General features: G+C 51.5%; 1 protein-coding gene across 4 annotated transcripts in view; it reads right to left on the bottom strand.

The window, feature by feature from the left end:
* adamts10 (ADAM metallopeptidase with thrombospondin type 1 motif, 10) overlaps window positions 1–17,942 on the bottom strand; it is a 60,715-nt gene that overhangs the window by 32,627 nt on the left and 10,146 nt on the right. For all 4 annotated transcript variants that reach the window (XM_064330055.1, XM_064330052.1, XM_064330054.1 and 1 more), the window contains exons 3-9: window positions 12,936–13,315; window positions 8,802–8,961; window positions 7,970–8,172; window positions 6,473–6,556; window positions 3,778–3,923; window positions 1,803–1,846; window positions 475–580 (exon numbers count right to left, since the gene is read on the bottom strand). In XM_064330055.1, the coding sequence (XP_064186125.1) occupies window positions 475–580; window positions 1,803–1,846; window positions 3,778–3,923; window positions 6,473–6,556; window positions 7,970–8,172; window positions 8,802–8,961; window positions 12,936–13,315 (1,123 nt within the window). The remainder of the gene's footprint in view (window positions 1–474; window positions 581–1,802; window positions 1,847–3,777; window positions 3,924–6,472; window positions 6,557–7,969; window positions 8,173–8,801; window positions 8,962–12,935; window positions 13,316–17,942) is intronic.

A 17,942-nucleotide genomic window follows, 5' to 3' on the forward strand; every position in this document is an offset into this window, starting at 1 on the left:
GCACTGTGATGATGTCACATGGTAAAGCGGGTGAACGGGAAGCAGTTCGGTGAAGTGCTGACAGCGGGCAGCAGCGGAGGAGGAGCCAGGTGGGAAAGGGGGGAGGAGCCAGATGGGAGAGGGGGGAGGAGCCAGGTGGGTGAGAGGAGCCAGGCGGGAAAGGGGGAGGAGCCAGCCGGGGGGGGGCCAGGCGGAGGGAGGAGCCAGGCGGGGGGGAGGAGCCAGGTGGGTGGAGGAGCCAGGCGGGAAAGGGGGGAGGAGCCAGCCGGGGGGGGGAGCCAGGCGGGAGAGGGGAGAGGAGCCAGCCGGGGGGGGAGGAGCCAGGCAGGAGGGAGGAACCAGACGGGAGGGAGGAGCCAGGTGGGGGAGATGGGAGGAGCCAGGCAGGGGGAGGAGCCAGGCGGGAGAGGGGGGAGGAGCCAGGCGGGAGGGAGGAGCCAGGTGGGCGGGAGGAGCCAGGCGGGCGGGACTCACGTGTGTCCGATCTCGTGGGCGATGGTGAAGGCAGTCGCCAGGCCGATGTCCTCATTAATACTGCAGCTTCTCTCAGGTTCACACATCCCCCCAACAGGAGCCAGACCTGCGAGACAGGGACCCAGAAACACACCGTCACACACACACAGAAACACACACACACACACCCAGAAACACACACACAGAAACACACCTCACACACACACACCCAGAAACACACCTCACACACACGCAGAAACACACCGTCACACACCCACACTCAGAAACACACCTCACACACACACCCAGAAACACACCGTCACACACACACAGAAACACACTGTCACACACACGCAGAAACACACCGTCACACACACACACCCAGAAACACACCTCACACACACGCAGAAACACACTGTCACACACACACGCACCCAGAAACACACCATCACACACACACACCCAGAAACACACTGTCACACACACACAGAAACACACCGTCACACACACACAGAAACACACTGTCATGCATATCCAGTGTTTATGTGTGTGTGTGTGGGCATATGCATATGTGTGTGTGTACATCTGTGAGTATGTATGTGTGTGACAGAGTGTTTCTGCACACAATCTACACACACACACACACACTCACATGCACACACATTGTTAACATGTACATACAGACACGCATGCAGCCCAACACACATCACCACAGTCAGTACACTGTACTTCTTGAAAGCTACACTTTGTCTCCAGCATGCTATACTTATATATTTATACAATTTAACTTAAAAAATAAATCTATTTTGGGTTAGAGTCTTAACTTCTTCCCAATCATTCAGTTTCTCTCAATCTGGACTGAATCTGTAAAAAGGGCACACCAAGGTCTCCGTGGTTTTTTCCGGAGTTTTTTTTTTTGGGAGCGGTCCGTCCCGAAAAGTACCAGGGCGGGGTGCGAAGGGGTCAGCCAACATTCGCCAGGATCTCACACAATGGCTCCGGAGCACTCTAAAATCAGCACCCTTTTCCTGAGGCGTGGCCCCCGCCCCTGCACCCCCCACCCCCTGCGGCCCCCACCCCCTGCGGCCCATACCCCTGCACCCCCACCCCCTGCAGCCCCCACCCCTGCGGCCCCCACCCCCTGCACCCCCCCACCCCCTGCAGCCCCCACCCCTGGGCCCCCACCCCCTGCACCCCCACCCCCTGCGGCCCCCACCCCTGCACCCCCCACCCCCTGCAGCCCCCCACCCTCTGCTCCAGGTTATAAATAGCTTACACCTCTAGTTCGCGGTTCTGCTGTGTGCGTTTCGCTTCTATTTTATTTTGTTGTTTTGTCCTGCGGGTCCTACCTAGGGTTCCGCACGGCTTGTTCTTGTAGATGCAGATGTCATACCTGCAAAACAGAAACACAGATAAATCATCGGATCACAAAATACTGTGAGTGTACGTACGCCATCCCTTTCTCTCCAGGACTTCTGCTCTTTTTCTTCCTCTCTGTCGCTCTCTTTCTCTCACTCTATTATACACAGACTGCACACAAACACACATTCATGCAGACACTTACACAAACACACATTCATGCATACACTTACACAAACACGCACACATTCTGTCTCACACTGACACGTACGAACACAAACTCATGCACACATGAAACGCACAAACACACACACACACACAGAAGCACACACACACACATACACACGCACAGAAACACACACACACACGTACAAGCACACACACACATGGTAAATGGTAAATGGACTGCATTTAAATAGCGCTTTTATCCAAAGCGCTTTACAATTGATACAATTGATAACACATATGTATGACCACACACACACACACACACACACACACACACAGAAACACACTCATGCACACACGTACGAGCACACACACATACGAGCACACACACACACACACACACACACACACACACACACACACACACACCATCCAGCAGATGTAACAGTGCGTTGATAAGACCTGAACAATGGTAGGAAGTAAAGGGCGAAAATGTCATTGTCATTTCAGTTTATATTTTCCACACTGTCGATAAAAAGCTTAATATAAACGTAAACCCCGCAGGGAGGCCAGGCCCAAGGTCTTTACTGGCACATGGACAAGAGACACAATTTAAGAAAAACTGAGAAACGAATACAAGAATCACCGAACACCTCGCAACTTCTGGAGACTAAAAACATTAACAATAATTTCCAGTGTCTGTTTCAGCTGTATCCTAAACATTTTTTTTCAGTTATTTGTCAGTATAGCGTGTTCCAACATCGTTGAGCTGCGTTCAGCGCCTCCACAACGGCTCAGAGCTGCCAGACACCAGACAGCTGAGCCTGTCCCAGACCCCCCCCCCACCCCCACCCCCACCCCCACCCCCGGCTCCCCCCCACCCCAAAACACTTGCCGTCCAGATGCTCACGGAGCAGAACAGCCAGGGTTCGTGCCAGACGGGGCCAGACACAAACGCACAGCTACGCACGCGTTGGCGCAAAAAGGAAACGGCCCCCGAGAAACTTATATAATCCCAGAAAGTCGGCGCGCGTACGGTCGGGGGGGGGGGGGGGGGGGGGGGGGCAGGACCCGGCGATTATAAAAACACGGTCGGCCGCTCTTCAGGGCCCCCGAACACGTCTCTCCATCTCCTTATCGGGACATTTCGTGGCCGTGCGGGGGGTTAAATTGAAGGTTCTGTTGTTGCTGGTTTTTCGGGGGAGAAAAATCAAACCCAGTCATTGAGCGGGATGTGTGAGAGACTCAACCCAACCCCCCTGTTTGGTTGGGGCCGCTTTGTCTCAGCTAAAAAAGACTTTAGGCGAATGGAACGTAATTCTATAGTTGTACATGCAGGTTGGTTTTGGCCTCAGATAATTGTTATAAACCAATCATTACGGTTTTCTCCCTCCTTTGCCCCTAGCAGCTAACCCTTTGGAAGGAGAATTCTTGGTCTTCAAAGTCAGGTTTGAATTCCTTCAAGATATGTTATAACAATAATCATCATTGCCAAGTTCAGGTTTTAGGAACATTCCAAGTGCAGAATGTTCAATTTCGATTTTCAGTGACGATTATCACATCAGCATTAGAATGTTCAGTTCAGAACATTCGTGCCAGAATGTTCACACCACACACACACGCACACACACACAAACACACACACACACACACACACACACACACACACTGACTGACACTCACACACACTCACACACACACAGACACACACACACACACAAACACACACACACAGGCACACACAAACACACACAGCACACACACACACACACACACACACACGCGCCGCAGGCTGACCTGGTGATGAGTACGGCCGTGTCGTGGTGGGCGATGCCGTTGTCGGGGATGGCGTTGCCGTTGCCGTCCCGGTTCTGTATGGACTTCTGCCACTTGCAGAAGCTGTCCAGGGACTTCCCCGCGTGGTGGTTTATCTCCAGCGTCGGCTGGAAGTGGGAGGAAAAAAGAGAAGAACTGATCCAGGCAGGAGCCAATCAGGGCCAGGCGTCGGCACAGCTGTCTCTATTGGTCCACTGATACAGTAGGTACTGGATCACTGGGGAGTCTACCATATGCATAGTATGAGCTTCTCAATGGTCTAGAACAGGGATCTCAAACTCAAATCCCAGAGGGCCGCAGTGTCTTCTGGTTTTTTGATGTGTTCCTGCACTTAAGTGCTTAATTGAGGTCACTGATTGGCTAAGGCGTCTGCCACACCTTGTTTCCAAGGCCTAGATTGGCCGATCACAAAAAAAACCAGCAGCAGAGACTGTGGCCCCCCCTCCAGGGCTGGAGCTTGAAAAAAAGGCCTGGTTTCAGAATAACTGGGAAGTTGCCATGAAAAAACAACACGTGTTAAATTTATTTTATTTTTTTAAAGTAGCTCTGCGGTGACAGCAAATGCATAACGATCACGTTGAGAAAAGTTTCCTTTCCATTCCTGAGATGAAAACTGAATGGGAGCAGCTTTATATGCTTTAATTACATCTTTCACACACAATATTTTTCCCAAAAAATAACCCTGTGGATAGTTTTTTTTTGTTTTTGGCCACGCATGTGAGAGCTGTGGTACTGGAAAAGTACCCACCCAGCAGTCACACTGAGAAAGATTTCATTTCCATTTCTGGACTGTAGGAAAAAATGTCTCAAAAATATGACATCCCACATGCTTCACATCACCGACCTCAGATTCCAGTCCTGGAAGGCCACAGCGTCTGCAGTTCTTTCTCTTTTTTTTCCAGCTTCCTTTCAAATCAGCTGCCAGTTTAGGACTGGGAAACGAGGTGCGTGGACTCAGTCAGTGAGCAGTCAAGCGCTGAAGTGCTGAAACGCTAAAAACCTTCCAGGACATGAGTTTGAGTTCGCAGGTTTGTAGGGCTCATTTAGTCTCTGACTGAGAAGGGGGGGGGCAGTGACCGGGGGGGGTGTTGTACAGTGGGGGACCAAAAGTGGATATGTAACGCTTCACTGCTGAGGTTAGACTCAACACAGCCCTGCTCCAAAAACTGCATTCTTAATTTCATTTTTTTGTCTTTCTAAGAAGAGCTGGCAGTCCTCCCCTCTTTAAAAAAAAAAAAAAAAACTTTATTCAGACAGGGGCTGAAGCGTCGGGGGGGGGGGGGGGGGGGGGGGGGGGGAGACAGGACGGATCGCTGCATCCCCCCCTCCCCCCCGGCCTTCTTCACTGCACTGGACAGCACAGAAACCCCCTACACTGACAATCTGCACGCTGGGTTCAAATCCAAGTCAAACCCACCACCCACACCCCCCTCCCCCACCCCCCGCCCGTTATATTTAACTGCCTATGATTCATAATCAGGCCACCGGGCCCAAATAAGCCGGTGGAACACCTGTATGCCAAACCCGCAGACGTCCCCGTGCCACACGCTCCGGTCATCCGGAGGGCTGTATTTAGAGCTCGCGTTACCGCAGGGGTGTAACCCAAACCTGCGGTGGGTCGGGTCTGACCGCGGGGTCCCTTTTGGCCACCGGGGGCAGCGGTGGGACGGGGTTTCGGTTACCGAGCAGCAGGTGGAAAAGAACAGGGTCCCACAGTCATGCTCCCCCCCCCATCCCCCACCCACCGCCCTCCCCTCCCTTAAAACCCTAACTCCCTCCCTCCTTCGCCGACTCCCATCTTATATTTAACCGTCTTATTTTTACACCCGATTTGCGGGGCCCAGAGCGTGAGTCACAGCGGGGTCCCCGCGGCTCAGCGGTAACAGCCAGTGCGGTCAGGACCTGGGGGGGGGGGGGAGTGAGGACGGGCACCCCAGCCCAACAACTCCACAAACAAGGCCCGTGTTCAGGCCAGGCGGACCGGGTTCTGATCTGAGCCGGGTCCGAGACTCGGTGCCGAACAGCCAGAGAGGAACGGAGAGGGAAACACCCAAACCGGACCAGTCAGGACTAACGATAGCGCTTATGGGCCCTGGATAGAGTCTGCCGGGCCTGGGTCGGGTTGTGTTGGGTCAGAATAGGGTGGGTGGGGTCAGAATAATGGTATAGCAGTGGTGACTGACTCTGTTCCTGAAGATCTACCATCCTGTGGGTTTTCACTCCAACCCTAAACAAAAGCCACAACTCATTCAACGGCTAGAGATCTTTGTTGAGCTGCTAATTAGTACAATCAGGGTGTGAATCAAATTAGGGGTTGGGGTGGAAAACCTACAGGATGGTAGATCTCCAGGAACAGGGCTGGTTACACCCAATGTACAGTATAGAGCCTTGGCATAATTCATCAAGGGAAAAGCATTGAGGAGCCTGGGAGTGTTTGCAAGGGGTTCATAGGGCATATGGACCCTGAAATGGGTGTCTGTTTTGAGAGCGTAGGGTGTGTGAATAGGCTGCATATGGCTGAAGTATGGAGTGTGCACCCTGAAAAGTGTGTACTTAATAGGGAGTCTAAATAGGGAGCGTGTGTTTTGAGTAGGGTGCAGGTGTGCCGGATTTGGGGATGTACGGTACAGGGCGTAGGCCGCAGATCAGCCGGTACCTGGTCTTCGGTGAGCAGGATGAGCCGGGTCACCACTATGTTCACCGGATTCCCCAGGCTAGTATCCAGGAACAGTTTGGCAACCTGACCTCCAGGGAAAGAAGAAAAGACCAGTCTTAAAAAAAAAAAAAACAAGATTTTTTTCCTTCCCCTCCGCTGCCGACGTGTCCCTGTAATCAAAACACATCATCAAAACCCCCCCCCAAAAAAAAAGCTATTCCCGTTCGAACGCGACGACCTTTTCCGCCAACCGCCAAAACCCTGTAATAACAATCATCGCTAACCGCCACCCCCCCATCTGAGCTTTTTTCTTCTTCTTCTTCTTCCTCCTCTCCTCCTTCTCCTCCTTCTTTTGGACGCACATCACTTGTTTTAAAGGTTCCGAGGGCGGACTCTAGACCACGGCACGCCGCTCTCGGGCCATAAAAAGAGTTTTTTTTTAAAAACCCCCGTCATTAAACACATTCCAGAGGCACGGATCTTTTTTTTGGGTTTTTTTTCTCCCCGTTGCGCTGTCCGCGGCGCAGCGTCGGGGAATTTCGGTCTCGGGCTAAAACGCTGAGCTTTAAAATGCCATTCGGGGCCCTGGGGACGCAAGCTAGCCGCCTCGTATGTGACCGGGAGTCCTGTGGTGGGGGGGGGGGGGGGTGGGGGGGGGGGGGGGGGGTTTCAGCAGAGACCAGAGAAGCCCCTGGCCCCCGTTTAAAATACATCAGAGAGACGGGGGGGGGGGGGAGGGGGCAGACCCAGAGAGAGGCCCTCGGTTTAAAATATACCGAGGTGGTGGAGTGTGGGGGGTGGGGGGGGGGGGGTTTCAGAGATGACCAGAGAAGCCCCCATGGCCCCCGTTTAAAATACATCAGAGAGACGGGGGAGGGGGCAGACCCAGAGAGAGGCCCTCGGTTTAAAATATATGAGCTGTCATCTGCACCACAGGTCTGCTCCTGTGAGCGGGGGGGGGGGGGGGCAGCTACACCACAACTTGACCCGAGAATCCTAAATTCACCCTGCATTTCTCACGTCTCAAAAACAATTTTTTTTTTCCCCTCTTCATCTTCAAGACAGTTTGGAGCAATGACGCCAACTGGAGGAAAGTTCCTCCTCCTCTTATTGTCTAAGTGAACGGTGGAGTCCGGGGCCTTTCTGGAGGACACTGTGCGATTATCACTATTTTTCTGTTCTCCAGAAATGTTCAGAGTATTTAAAAAACGAGATGAAGGTTTGGAGGCCCTTGCTTTGCTCTAATCTGAATTGCAGCCACCGCTACATTTTTTTTAATCCAATCTCCAGGTGTTACACCTGAGTAGAGAACAAGGAGCACCTGAAGCCAACCGTTTTCTCTGTTCTGGGCTAAATTATTACACGAGACACATGAGAAATTATAGTTTTACTGACAAATAACGATGAAGGCGAGCACCGATAACTGAGATCATGACTTCTGGGGGGGGGGGTGGCGGGAGTTCCATGGAACGGGATCCAATTTGAGGTGAAACTTACAATATTCATGACGGCGAGGATGTACTGCTCGATGTCGCGGCGCCCGTGGTAGCCCACCATCATCTTGTCGGCCACCACCAGCGTCTCCACGTAGCGCTCCTGGGCCACCGAGCGCTTCAGGGGCAGCTGCCCTCGCCCCATCTGATTGGGCGGGGTCTTCAGCGTGCGATGCCACCAGGCCCCGCCCTTGGCCGGCTTCTCGTCTGAAAAGGTGTCAATCAAACAATCAATCAGCCAATCGATCGACGGATTACTCAATCAATCAGTGGTTCGTACAGGCACAACGCTAAGAAGGGTTGGGATGGAATTTTACTTTAATTCAGTCAATCGAGGAAACAAAATGAAGTTTCATTCAAAAGTGGGAAAAATTCCAGCCTAAAATTCCAAGTGTGCCAGTATATTTCATTTTTATTTTTAGTCTTGTGACCTGTATGGAATTACATTTTTAACATCATAGTTTGAAACAAATACTCAATTTGATTTAAAAAATTAAACAGAAGGCAAGGCACTCATTACTAAGATTCTACAGGCTCACCAGATCCCCATATCCAGACTCTTAACATTGAAAGTTCCGCTCCCCCCACCACTTGGACCTTCTACACCATGGTTACTCAAATCTGGACCTCGAATCCAAATGCAGCCATGGTTTTCCCACCCCCGAGTAATTAATGAACAATTGGTGCAACTGGTGATTTGAGTAACAGGGTTCTGTACTGTAATATAGTCCTTGAAGTCCATCTGGAACCTCCTGTGGTCAAGAGGCAGAGAGCTTGGAAGAAAACCCCAAGAGCTGAGCATCTGGTGAGCCTATAGAATCTGTGGCTTCACTCACCAATGACTCCACAGGACTGGTCCATGTACTGGTGCCTGAGGGAAGATCTCTTGTAGACCACATGGGGGCGCCCTTCCCTCTCAGCCACGCTGGTCAGGTTGTCGGCTGGAGTCAGCGGCTCAATGAAGAACTCCTCGTCCCCGGACACTATCACCCCCTGCTGGAGGGGCACGGTAATGACAGATGAGGAAGGAGGCTTACTCCACAGGGAAGAGTAACTTGTCAAGTCAGACATACGGGCGGGGAAAAAAATGGAACACACACTTTGGCTGTCGGCTCGATTACAGTAATGGCACATCACCGCTAGTGTTTGCACTTCGTTGTCTTGTTACATTACGTTTCTTACTTTTTATTCTCGGGCTACCTATGGGAAGCTGAAAAGATAATCGTGTTACCCCCTCTCCTCGGTCCGTCCGCCCCAGGCGGAGGTGCGCGGGGAGGACGATTCAATCCGAACGTGAACCCGTGAGGATTTAGACACAAACGAGGAGAGACACGACCCTTCCGTGCTTCTCCCGATCGGACCCCCCCGCGGCCCCGCGGCCGAAGGGCCTGGATAAAACCACCGTCCTCTCCCCCGTCCTCGTCTCCACAGCGCAGCTTCGAACCGCGCGTAATCCCATAATGCATTTAGTGATGGCCTCGTGGACACGGCGAATTCTCCGTGGGATCAGAGACGTGCCGCCCTGGCCACCGGTAATTATCTGCGGGGGTCTTATTAACGCTGCGGTGCACACGCGTAATCCTCCGCTTTCACGTACGGTATTATGGGCCCAATTATATTCTGAGGCTGAGAGGAGGGGGCGAGTGGGGGGGGGGGGGTAAGGGGGGGGGGGGCGTTAACACAGGCGATCGCTGTTCGATGGCCGAGGGGCACAAAGCGGTGGGTGGGGGTGGGGGCGGGGGGGGAGGGTCGCGTAGCCGGAGTCGGCAGAGGCGTTTCATCGGGGGGGTCACGCTCGTCACAGACCCGAAACAAAGGGCCGCTCACAGTGACCTGTGTGAGAAAACGGAGGGGTGGGGGGGGGGGGACACGTTTCGGAGGAGGAATCGGCTCCTTGGTAATCCCATGTTTATGCAGGGGGGGGCCTCTGCTCAGGGACCAGACAGGCCGAATGGGCTCGATGCCGTGAAACATTACTTTAAAATAAATACACCGTTAAGGTTTTTTTTTTCTCTATTTTTGGTGATGGGGGGTGGGGTGTGGGCATTGATGGAGGGGGCAGGGACTAGGGGTAAGGAGGGCAAAGGGGTGATACAAACTAGAGCAGGGGTCCTCAGTCTTATCCAGATAGGGTGGGTGCAGGGTTTTGTTTCAACCAAGCAGTAACACTCCAAAGACTCTCGGGCCATAGATTAGTAGAATAGGGTGTTTAACTGCTTGGTTGAAACAAAACGCTGCACCCACACAGCAGCCCTTTCTAGTTAAGACTGAGGACCCCCGAACTAGAGGACTAAACATGCACAATGGCTGCAGGTGCCCACCTCAGGTCTTAGCCAGGTGTTCTGTTCAGGTACCTCCCTCCTTAATTAGACCACCTTATAAAACCACAACAGGGTTGTGCTGAGCACTTACACTCAATGCCAAAATGCAGATCTCTCCCGGTGCCTCCAGGGGGCGCTATGCCTGCAACCTCATACCCCAGCAGGGTGGCAAGACAGATTTCATTGTAGACCAATGGCGGCAGCCTCCAGTCCTGGAGGGTCATAGTGCCTGCTGGTTTTTAGGGTGTCTCATAGTGGTCCATAAAGGCCAAACACCTCGTTATCTCAAATCTGCTTCTGACTGAAAGTAAAACTCAAATACCATCAGACACAGCAGCCTTGTAGGACAGGAGTTAGACAAACCCGTTATAAACTAAACAGATGCTCCTACATTCCTCCCCCATTCCATTTTTATTGGCTGCTGAATGTTCCAGTTGTTTCTAATTCCCATCGCAACTGTACTGCCCTGTGTTTCTCCCTCTATTGCCCTGTATTGCCCTGTTGCCCTCTTGTTGCCCTGTATTGCCCTGTATTGCCCTGTATTTCCCTGTATTGCCTTGTTGCCCTGTATTGCCCTGTTGCCCTCTTGTTGCCCTGTATTGCCCTGTTGCCCTCATGTTGCCCTGTATTGCCCTGTTGCCCTCTTGTTGCCCTGTATTGCCCTGTTGCCCTCATGTTGCCCTGTATTGCCCTGTTGCCCTCATGTTGCCCCGTATTGCTCAGTGAATTGTTGGAAGATGCATTGGGCCTCATTCCCAAAACTTTTATTAAATTATTCTTACTTTTTTTGTTCTTAGAAAATATTCTTGAGAAAAACCAATATGGGATTCATGACACATGTGCAGACTGTTGTTTTTGTGCACATCCCAGGTGTATGAGATGATGGATGCTGGCTGTTTGTAAATTTTATGCACAATCCTGTTCATGTGATTCACATAAGGAAACAGCCATGAACAAATACAGATGAAGTAAAAAATGATGAATGCCAAAATGTTCGTGGAAACGTTCTTACGTGCAGTTTACGATTAAATATGATCATACGCACGTTTCGTGAATGAGGTCCACTGAACATGAATGTTTCTGCATCAGCAGTGAGGCAGGACCTTGGATCTTTGAGAACATGGAGTGCAGTGCCAGCGCAGTGCAGAACATGTGCGTGCCCCCCCCCCCGATCCCCCCGAGCCCCCCAGGGCACCGCCGACTCTCGTTTTCATCTGAGACCCAGCAAACGAGCGCAGGCCCGAAGAAAAGCAGGTGAGGGGAGAAACTGCGTAATCCACCGCTTTAATTGGTCCATTTTAGTGCTGCGTGACAATGAAAGCCAGCACCCCCCCCCCCCCACGCCCCCCCATGCCCCCCCACGGACCTCTTTCTGGCAGGAGTGAAGAGCCCTGATGTGCAGCACGTGTGGCTGTTCGCTATATTACCGTGTTACACGCACAAACCTGTGTGTGTGTATCTGCGGTATTCTACCATGTCCTCCTGAGACCCTGGCATGAAAAAAGTTTAAGCCCCCTTTGTATGTGATGTAATGTGATTGGTGACAGGGGGCGAAGCTTCATGTAATGCGGTGTAAAGTGCTTGCTGACGGGGGGGGGGGGCGGGCGAGCTCTGTTTAGTGTGATGTAATGTGCTTAGTGACAGGGGGGTGGAGATTCCTTTAAAGCGATGGAAATCGCTTGGTAACAGGGGGCGGAGCTTCATGTAAAGTAGTATAAAGTGATGGGGGGCGGAGCTCTGTTTAGTGTGATGTAATACGCTCGACGACAGGGGGCGGAGCTCTGTTTAGTGTGATGTAATACGCTCGATGACAGGGGGTGGAGCTCTGTTTAGTGTGATGTAATACGCTCGATGACAGGGGGCAGAGCTCTGTTTAGTGTGATGTAATACGCTCGATGACAGGGGCGGAGCTCTGTTTAGTGTGATAATACGCTCGATGACAGGGGGCAGAGCTCTGTTTAGTGTGAGTATACAGCTCGATGACAGGGCGGAGCTCTGTTTAGTGTGATGTAGCTCGATGACAGGGGCAGAGCTCTGTTAGTGTGATGTATACGCTCGATGACAGGGGCAGAGCTCTGTTTAGTGTGATGTAATACGCTCGATGACAGGGGCGGAGCTCTGTTTAGTGTGATGTTACGCTCGATGACAGGGGCGGAGCTCTGTTTAGTGTGATGTAATACGCTCGATGACAGGGGGCGGAGCTCTGTTTAGTGTGATGTAATACGCTCGATGACAGGGGGCAGAGCTCTGTTTAGTGTGATGTAATACGCTCGATGACAGGGGGCGGAGCTCTGTTTAGTGTGATGTAATACGCTCGATGACAGGGGGCGGAGCTCTGTTTAGTGTGATGTAATACGCTCGATGACAGGGGGCAGAGCTCTGTTTAGTGTGATGTAATACGCTCGATGACAGGGGGCGGAGCTCTGTTTAGTGTGATGTAATACGCTCGATGACAGGGGGCGGAGCTCTGTTTAGTGTGATGTAATACGCTCGACGAGAGGGGGCAGAGCTCTGTTTAGTGTGATGTAATACGCTCGATGACAGGGGGCGGAGCTCTGTTTAGTGTGATGTAATACGCTCGATGACAGGGGGCAGAGCTCTGTTTAGTGTGATGTAATGCGCTGGACGAAAGGGGGCGGAGCTTCTTACCAGGCCGTTGCAGTTGCTGAGGGCCACGTGGCTGGACTGGGCGAGGTGCTGCAGGTGGCCCACGTAGTGGCAGTGGGGGGAGTAGGGGTGGCTCCAGGCCAGCCGGCCCCTCCGCCAGTACTCCACCCGGAAGCGCTCGGACAGCAGGCCCCGGTGGAGTGTCAGGTTCAGCAGGAAGTTGGCGCGCGAGGTGGAGAGCTGGTAGTAGAGCTGCGTGTCCCCGGGCCGCTCGTCCAGGCTGCGACGCCGCCGACGCCCCCCCGCTCCGCTCCGGGGCCCCTCCCCCTGCCCCGCCCCATCCCCGCCCAGAGCCTCGCCCTCCGGCCCCACGCGCACCGGGATGGCGATGTCGTACTGGTCCAGGCTGGACAGGAAGTCGGCTGCGGGCACAGACACAAAAAAGGGACGCCTGCTCAGAAGTGAGGGTTGCCATGACTACTTACTGGCCAATAGCAGCAGTCAATGCAGTTTTTAGTGCCGCTCAAAATCCACATCAGTGGTGAAAATATCTAATCCAGACGCTTTGTGTGTGTCGTCTTCCAATCTTCCACTCTGGGAACGCCTTAAGTTGAAAATGCTCTTAGCTCACAAACTATGTTCGTAATTACAACATAAAATATCACTTTACATTGTGTTCATGCATTTAGTAGGTGCACTTATCCAAACAGACTTACACAGCTTACGTGCCTTCATACAATCCAGCTGGGTAATTTCAGTTAAGTAGCTTGCTCAAGGGAACAATGGCAGTGCCCCACCTGGGAACCAAACTCGCAACATCTGATTTGCAGGGAGTAGTTGCCCAACCATTATAACGCTTAAAGTTGCTGCCTAAAGAGGGATTTTTGTCACATAGCAAATGTCCTTCCATGCAGTTAGGCCGTGGGGTAACCACACAAAATTTCCATTGAACGTCTGGAACGTCTTATTTGGTCCCTCAGGAGAAGACAACACGATAAACATCCCAAACCTTATTTCGACTAGAGGTTCAAACTCCCGGTATTACGTTACTGTCAAGGGTAACGAAGGCCGCAGAACAAACGAGACTGTGCTCGAAGGCACTCGAGGGTTTTTTCAGTTCACGCAATCACTCTCAAGGCCATGGCCGTCCCCATGGAAACCCCTGAAATTGTACACTTCCTGTTTCCAGCGGCGGGCCCGGCGGATTTAACGTCCAAACATTCGGCGCTAAGAACGCCGCGCTTTCGGGGGGGGGAAGGTCAGTGCCTCTGTGGGCCATTTCCCCGGCTTTTCCCTCCCGCTCGCTGTTGGAGACGGGCGGAGCTTCGCTCGCGGGTAAGCGACCGTGCCGATTAGGGCCGCCGCTGTCCGCAGAGGAGCGGGCCGGGCCCTGCTGTTTACGCGGCCGGGCCAAGTCAAATAAACAGCGAGAGAAGCACTGTGACCCGCCCGCCCCCCCCCTACACCCCCCTCACCCCCCCCCCGTCACCACCTCCCCACCCCACCCCACCACCACATCACCAATCAAGACCCCGCAGCACATCCTTTGAGACTGAAATATGAGCGATTCGTTGTTTTGTCCATTTACAGCATTACATGAAAAGAATGATATGATTAGACAGACAGACAGAGAGAGAGAGAGAGAGAGAGAGATGCAAATAATAATAATTATTCATTCTTTAATTAAGAGACTCAGTCTTACTTTTTACCAGAATAAACAACTTTTGCAATGCTTGTAAATACAAAATGACACTTCGATACCGGCATTCACAGGCGGACCATGAAGTGGGGTCGGGACAGATGCGGCTTCAAACGCATTTGGTAGCAGTTAGGCAGGCCCTATTAGTGAAAATAACAGCCCCCCCCCCTCCCCCCCCCCCCCGTCTCAACAGGATGACCACAGCTGCTGTTACAGACTTCCTCCCACAGCTGGGTTCTCTGGGAACTGTAATGGACCAGACGTAGCCACCTGATAAGGCTATCTCCTTACCGAGTGTGGAGCTGTTATTGAGAATTTCTTACCTCGAGGTGGAGGGGGGGGGGGGCAGGAGGGGTTATTTGACACAATGGCTCCCACATGTGCGAGGGCACAGCTAAGGCCAAAGCGCTATATCAAAAAAAAATGGAGGGGGGGGGGGTAGGGGTGGTCGGCATGCCAAGGGGGTGGTTAGGTTCATATTCCCATCCTGAGACCGTCAGAACGATGGACGATGTCATTAACTCCCCCCACCCCCCAACCCCCCACCCCCCTGGCGAGCCTCTATCTCACCGGCTGAGAGGAACTACTGTTGTCAGCCAGTATTGCCCTGTAGTCCGTTGCTCAGAGGGGTCATTCAAAGAGCACAGGGACATTTCAACAGCTCACACCAGCAGGGGGCGCTATCAGCAGCCAGTCCATCCTGTCTGCAGAACTTTACTTCTGCAGCCCAGATTCTTTTTTTTTTTGTTTTTTGGAAGGGTTTGGGGTGGAACAGTTAAAACCCAGTCAGCAGTTCTCTTAACCTTCTGCACAACCTTCCCTGTGTTGAGGGGGGGGGAGGGGGGGGGGGAGAGATGCAACACAGAGGAGAGACAAAACAGGCATAAACAGAATGGCAGAATTACCACTTCAGCAATTCTGCGTGTACGCGTTGACCCTGGTTTTCTGGTCCACTTCGCTTGGTCTATGGCACTGCTGCTCATGGCTGTGTGCACTCTCATTGGTAACACTTTATTTTAAGTGTCCAATGATCTCCACGTAATACCTGCTCAGTGTCAATTTAAAACATCATCTGCAGAGGACATATCAACTATCAACATTAGCAACAATGTCAACGTATGTCTTGCTGACAATCAATAGATGGCTCTTTGCCACCAGACATTTTGATGCTGTCACACAAGGATGAAATGTGGGTAAACGACAATATGTTGATAGTTATATTTAGTTGACTGTACATGAGATTCACTCAACAGTAGTTGAAATGTCCTCAGACAGGCCATTTATATGCAGCGAATAGTAGGCGACATTCAGCTGAACATTCGATGCTCAATAGACGTTGAGAGTTGAGAGACAGCAAACAGTCAGGTAATACATTGTTTGAGTGTCTATAGAGTGTTTCTTCACAAGGGTCCGAGGAGAACCACCTGGCATGCAACTGACTTTCAACTGACACTCAACTGACTTTCAACTGACACTCAACTGACTTTCAACTGATACTCAACTGACACTCAACTGATATTCAGTTGACATCAACATTGGACACAAAATGGCGTTCCCCCTTCTTCCCTCCCATTGTAGAGGTGGTTAAAGGGGTGTGAAGAAGGGGGGCCAGAACCTTTTCATGTGAAACAGCAAAATCTCAACTATAACCTACCTCTATCACATGACCGTGCAAGCCATTGAAATGTTGACACAAATTGACCTATGTAAAAAAAAATTCTTCTACACTGAGATCAGGTCAGGGTTGCATTGCCAACGTGTGGAACAGCCTGCCAGGTCATATAACAGAGGCAGAGACCCACAGATTCAAATCCAGGTTGGCACAGTGCAGGATACCGTCTAGAGCAGGTATCTGGCACCGACCAGTGCCAGATGACGTTCTCGCCCAGAAGGTCTGTACTGAAGACCATGATCAAGTGATTAGCTGAACCCGTTTTTTTTTGGTAATTGAGTAATGAGTCAAGATGGGCTGGATGATCCACTGAAGTTCATCCCTTGCTTGGTGTTTTAACCCCATCTGATCTGAGGAATCTGACAACCAGCGAAACACATTCCACTTCCACACACTCCTCACACAAAACCCACACTGTTGGGGTATTTCGAGGGCTGGGGTCAATTAAATTTAAGTCAATTAATTTTTAATTTAATACCAAACTGAAAAATTCAATTCATAAATGGAAAAATCCTCATAGAACATGTTGCCTGTTTTTCTTGCAATCAACAAACTGAATTAAAATTTTATTTCCTGAATTGACTGCACTGAAACAGAATTGACATTGACCCCAACAATCAGAAAAAAAACCCCAATATGCTCGTTCACTGTTCAGTGCGTGCTAATCCATTTTGTTTGATCAAGGAGTTGTTTGATCTCCAGGTTTATCATCACGCCAGTTGGAAGACAATGCCGTCACCAATAAAAACACATAATGAAAGACAGACCACCTCCCCCCTCCAATAAAACGTAACATGAAATGCTCACCTTTCATAAAACTGAACCACCATGACGCACAGCCTGGGGTTTTTGAAGAGAGAGGGACCTTTAATTAGGCCCTTAAAGAAAGAATGGAAGTGGGGAGAGAGGGCTGTCTTTACTGTACCCTTTCACAGAAACTAAAAACTGTGGTGAGATCTCTGTCTCCGCTCTCCTTCCAGATGTGTAACAGCTGTCTGCAGTGGACTGAGCTCAGGAGAGGAGTGGAGAGGGGGAGAGAGGAGACGAGAGGAGAGGAGAGGAGAGGGGGGAGAGGAGGGGAAGGGAGGGGAGAGAAGAGGAGAGGGGAGAAGAGAGGAGAGCGGGGGAGAGGAGAAGAGAGGACAGGAGAAGAAAGGTGAGGACAGGAGAGGACAGGACAGGAGAGGAAAGGGGAGGACAGGAGTGGAGAGGAGAGGACAGGAGAGGAAAGGGGAGGAGAGGAGGGGAGAGGAGAAGAGAGGAGAGGAGATGAGAAGAGATGAGAGGAGAGGAGAGAAGAGAGAAGAGGAAAGGAGAGGGGAGGGTAGAAGGGGAGAAGAGAGGAGAGGAAGGTTATCCACAATGCCAGCCCCTAAAATCCCAGACAGAAAGCCAGTAAGCGCCTACTGGACCGCCAGCCAGTTTGCCAGAATTTTGCAGTGGCAGCAAGTCGGTCCACTAGAGGCAGAACCGTTTGCTGGTTATTCTGCATCCCCGTAACAGCTAATCCTCATATCAACCACCTCGCTTAAACTGTCCGTATGTGAGCAAGCGTATTTTATTATAAACATTTTATAATCATTTTATAAGCTTTTTATAAATGTTTTATAAGGGTTTTATAACAGCTTTATAAACAGCTGGCGAAGTGACGGCTGTGCCAACAGACAGCCGCTTGTGG

This window comes from Anguilla rostrata, chromosome 4, assembly GCF_018555375.3.
Source record: "Anguilla rostrata isolate EN2019 chromosome 4, ASM1855537v3, whole genome shotgun sequence".
NCBI classification, from domain to species: Eukaryota; Metazoa; Chordata; class Actinopteri; order Anguilliformes; family Anguillidae; genus Anguilla; species Anguilla rostrata.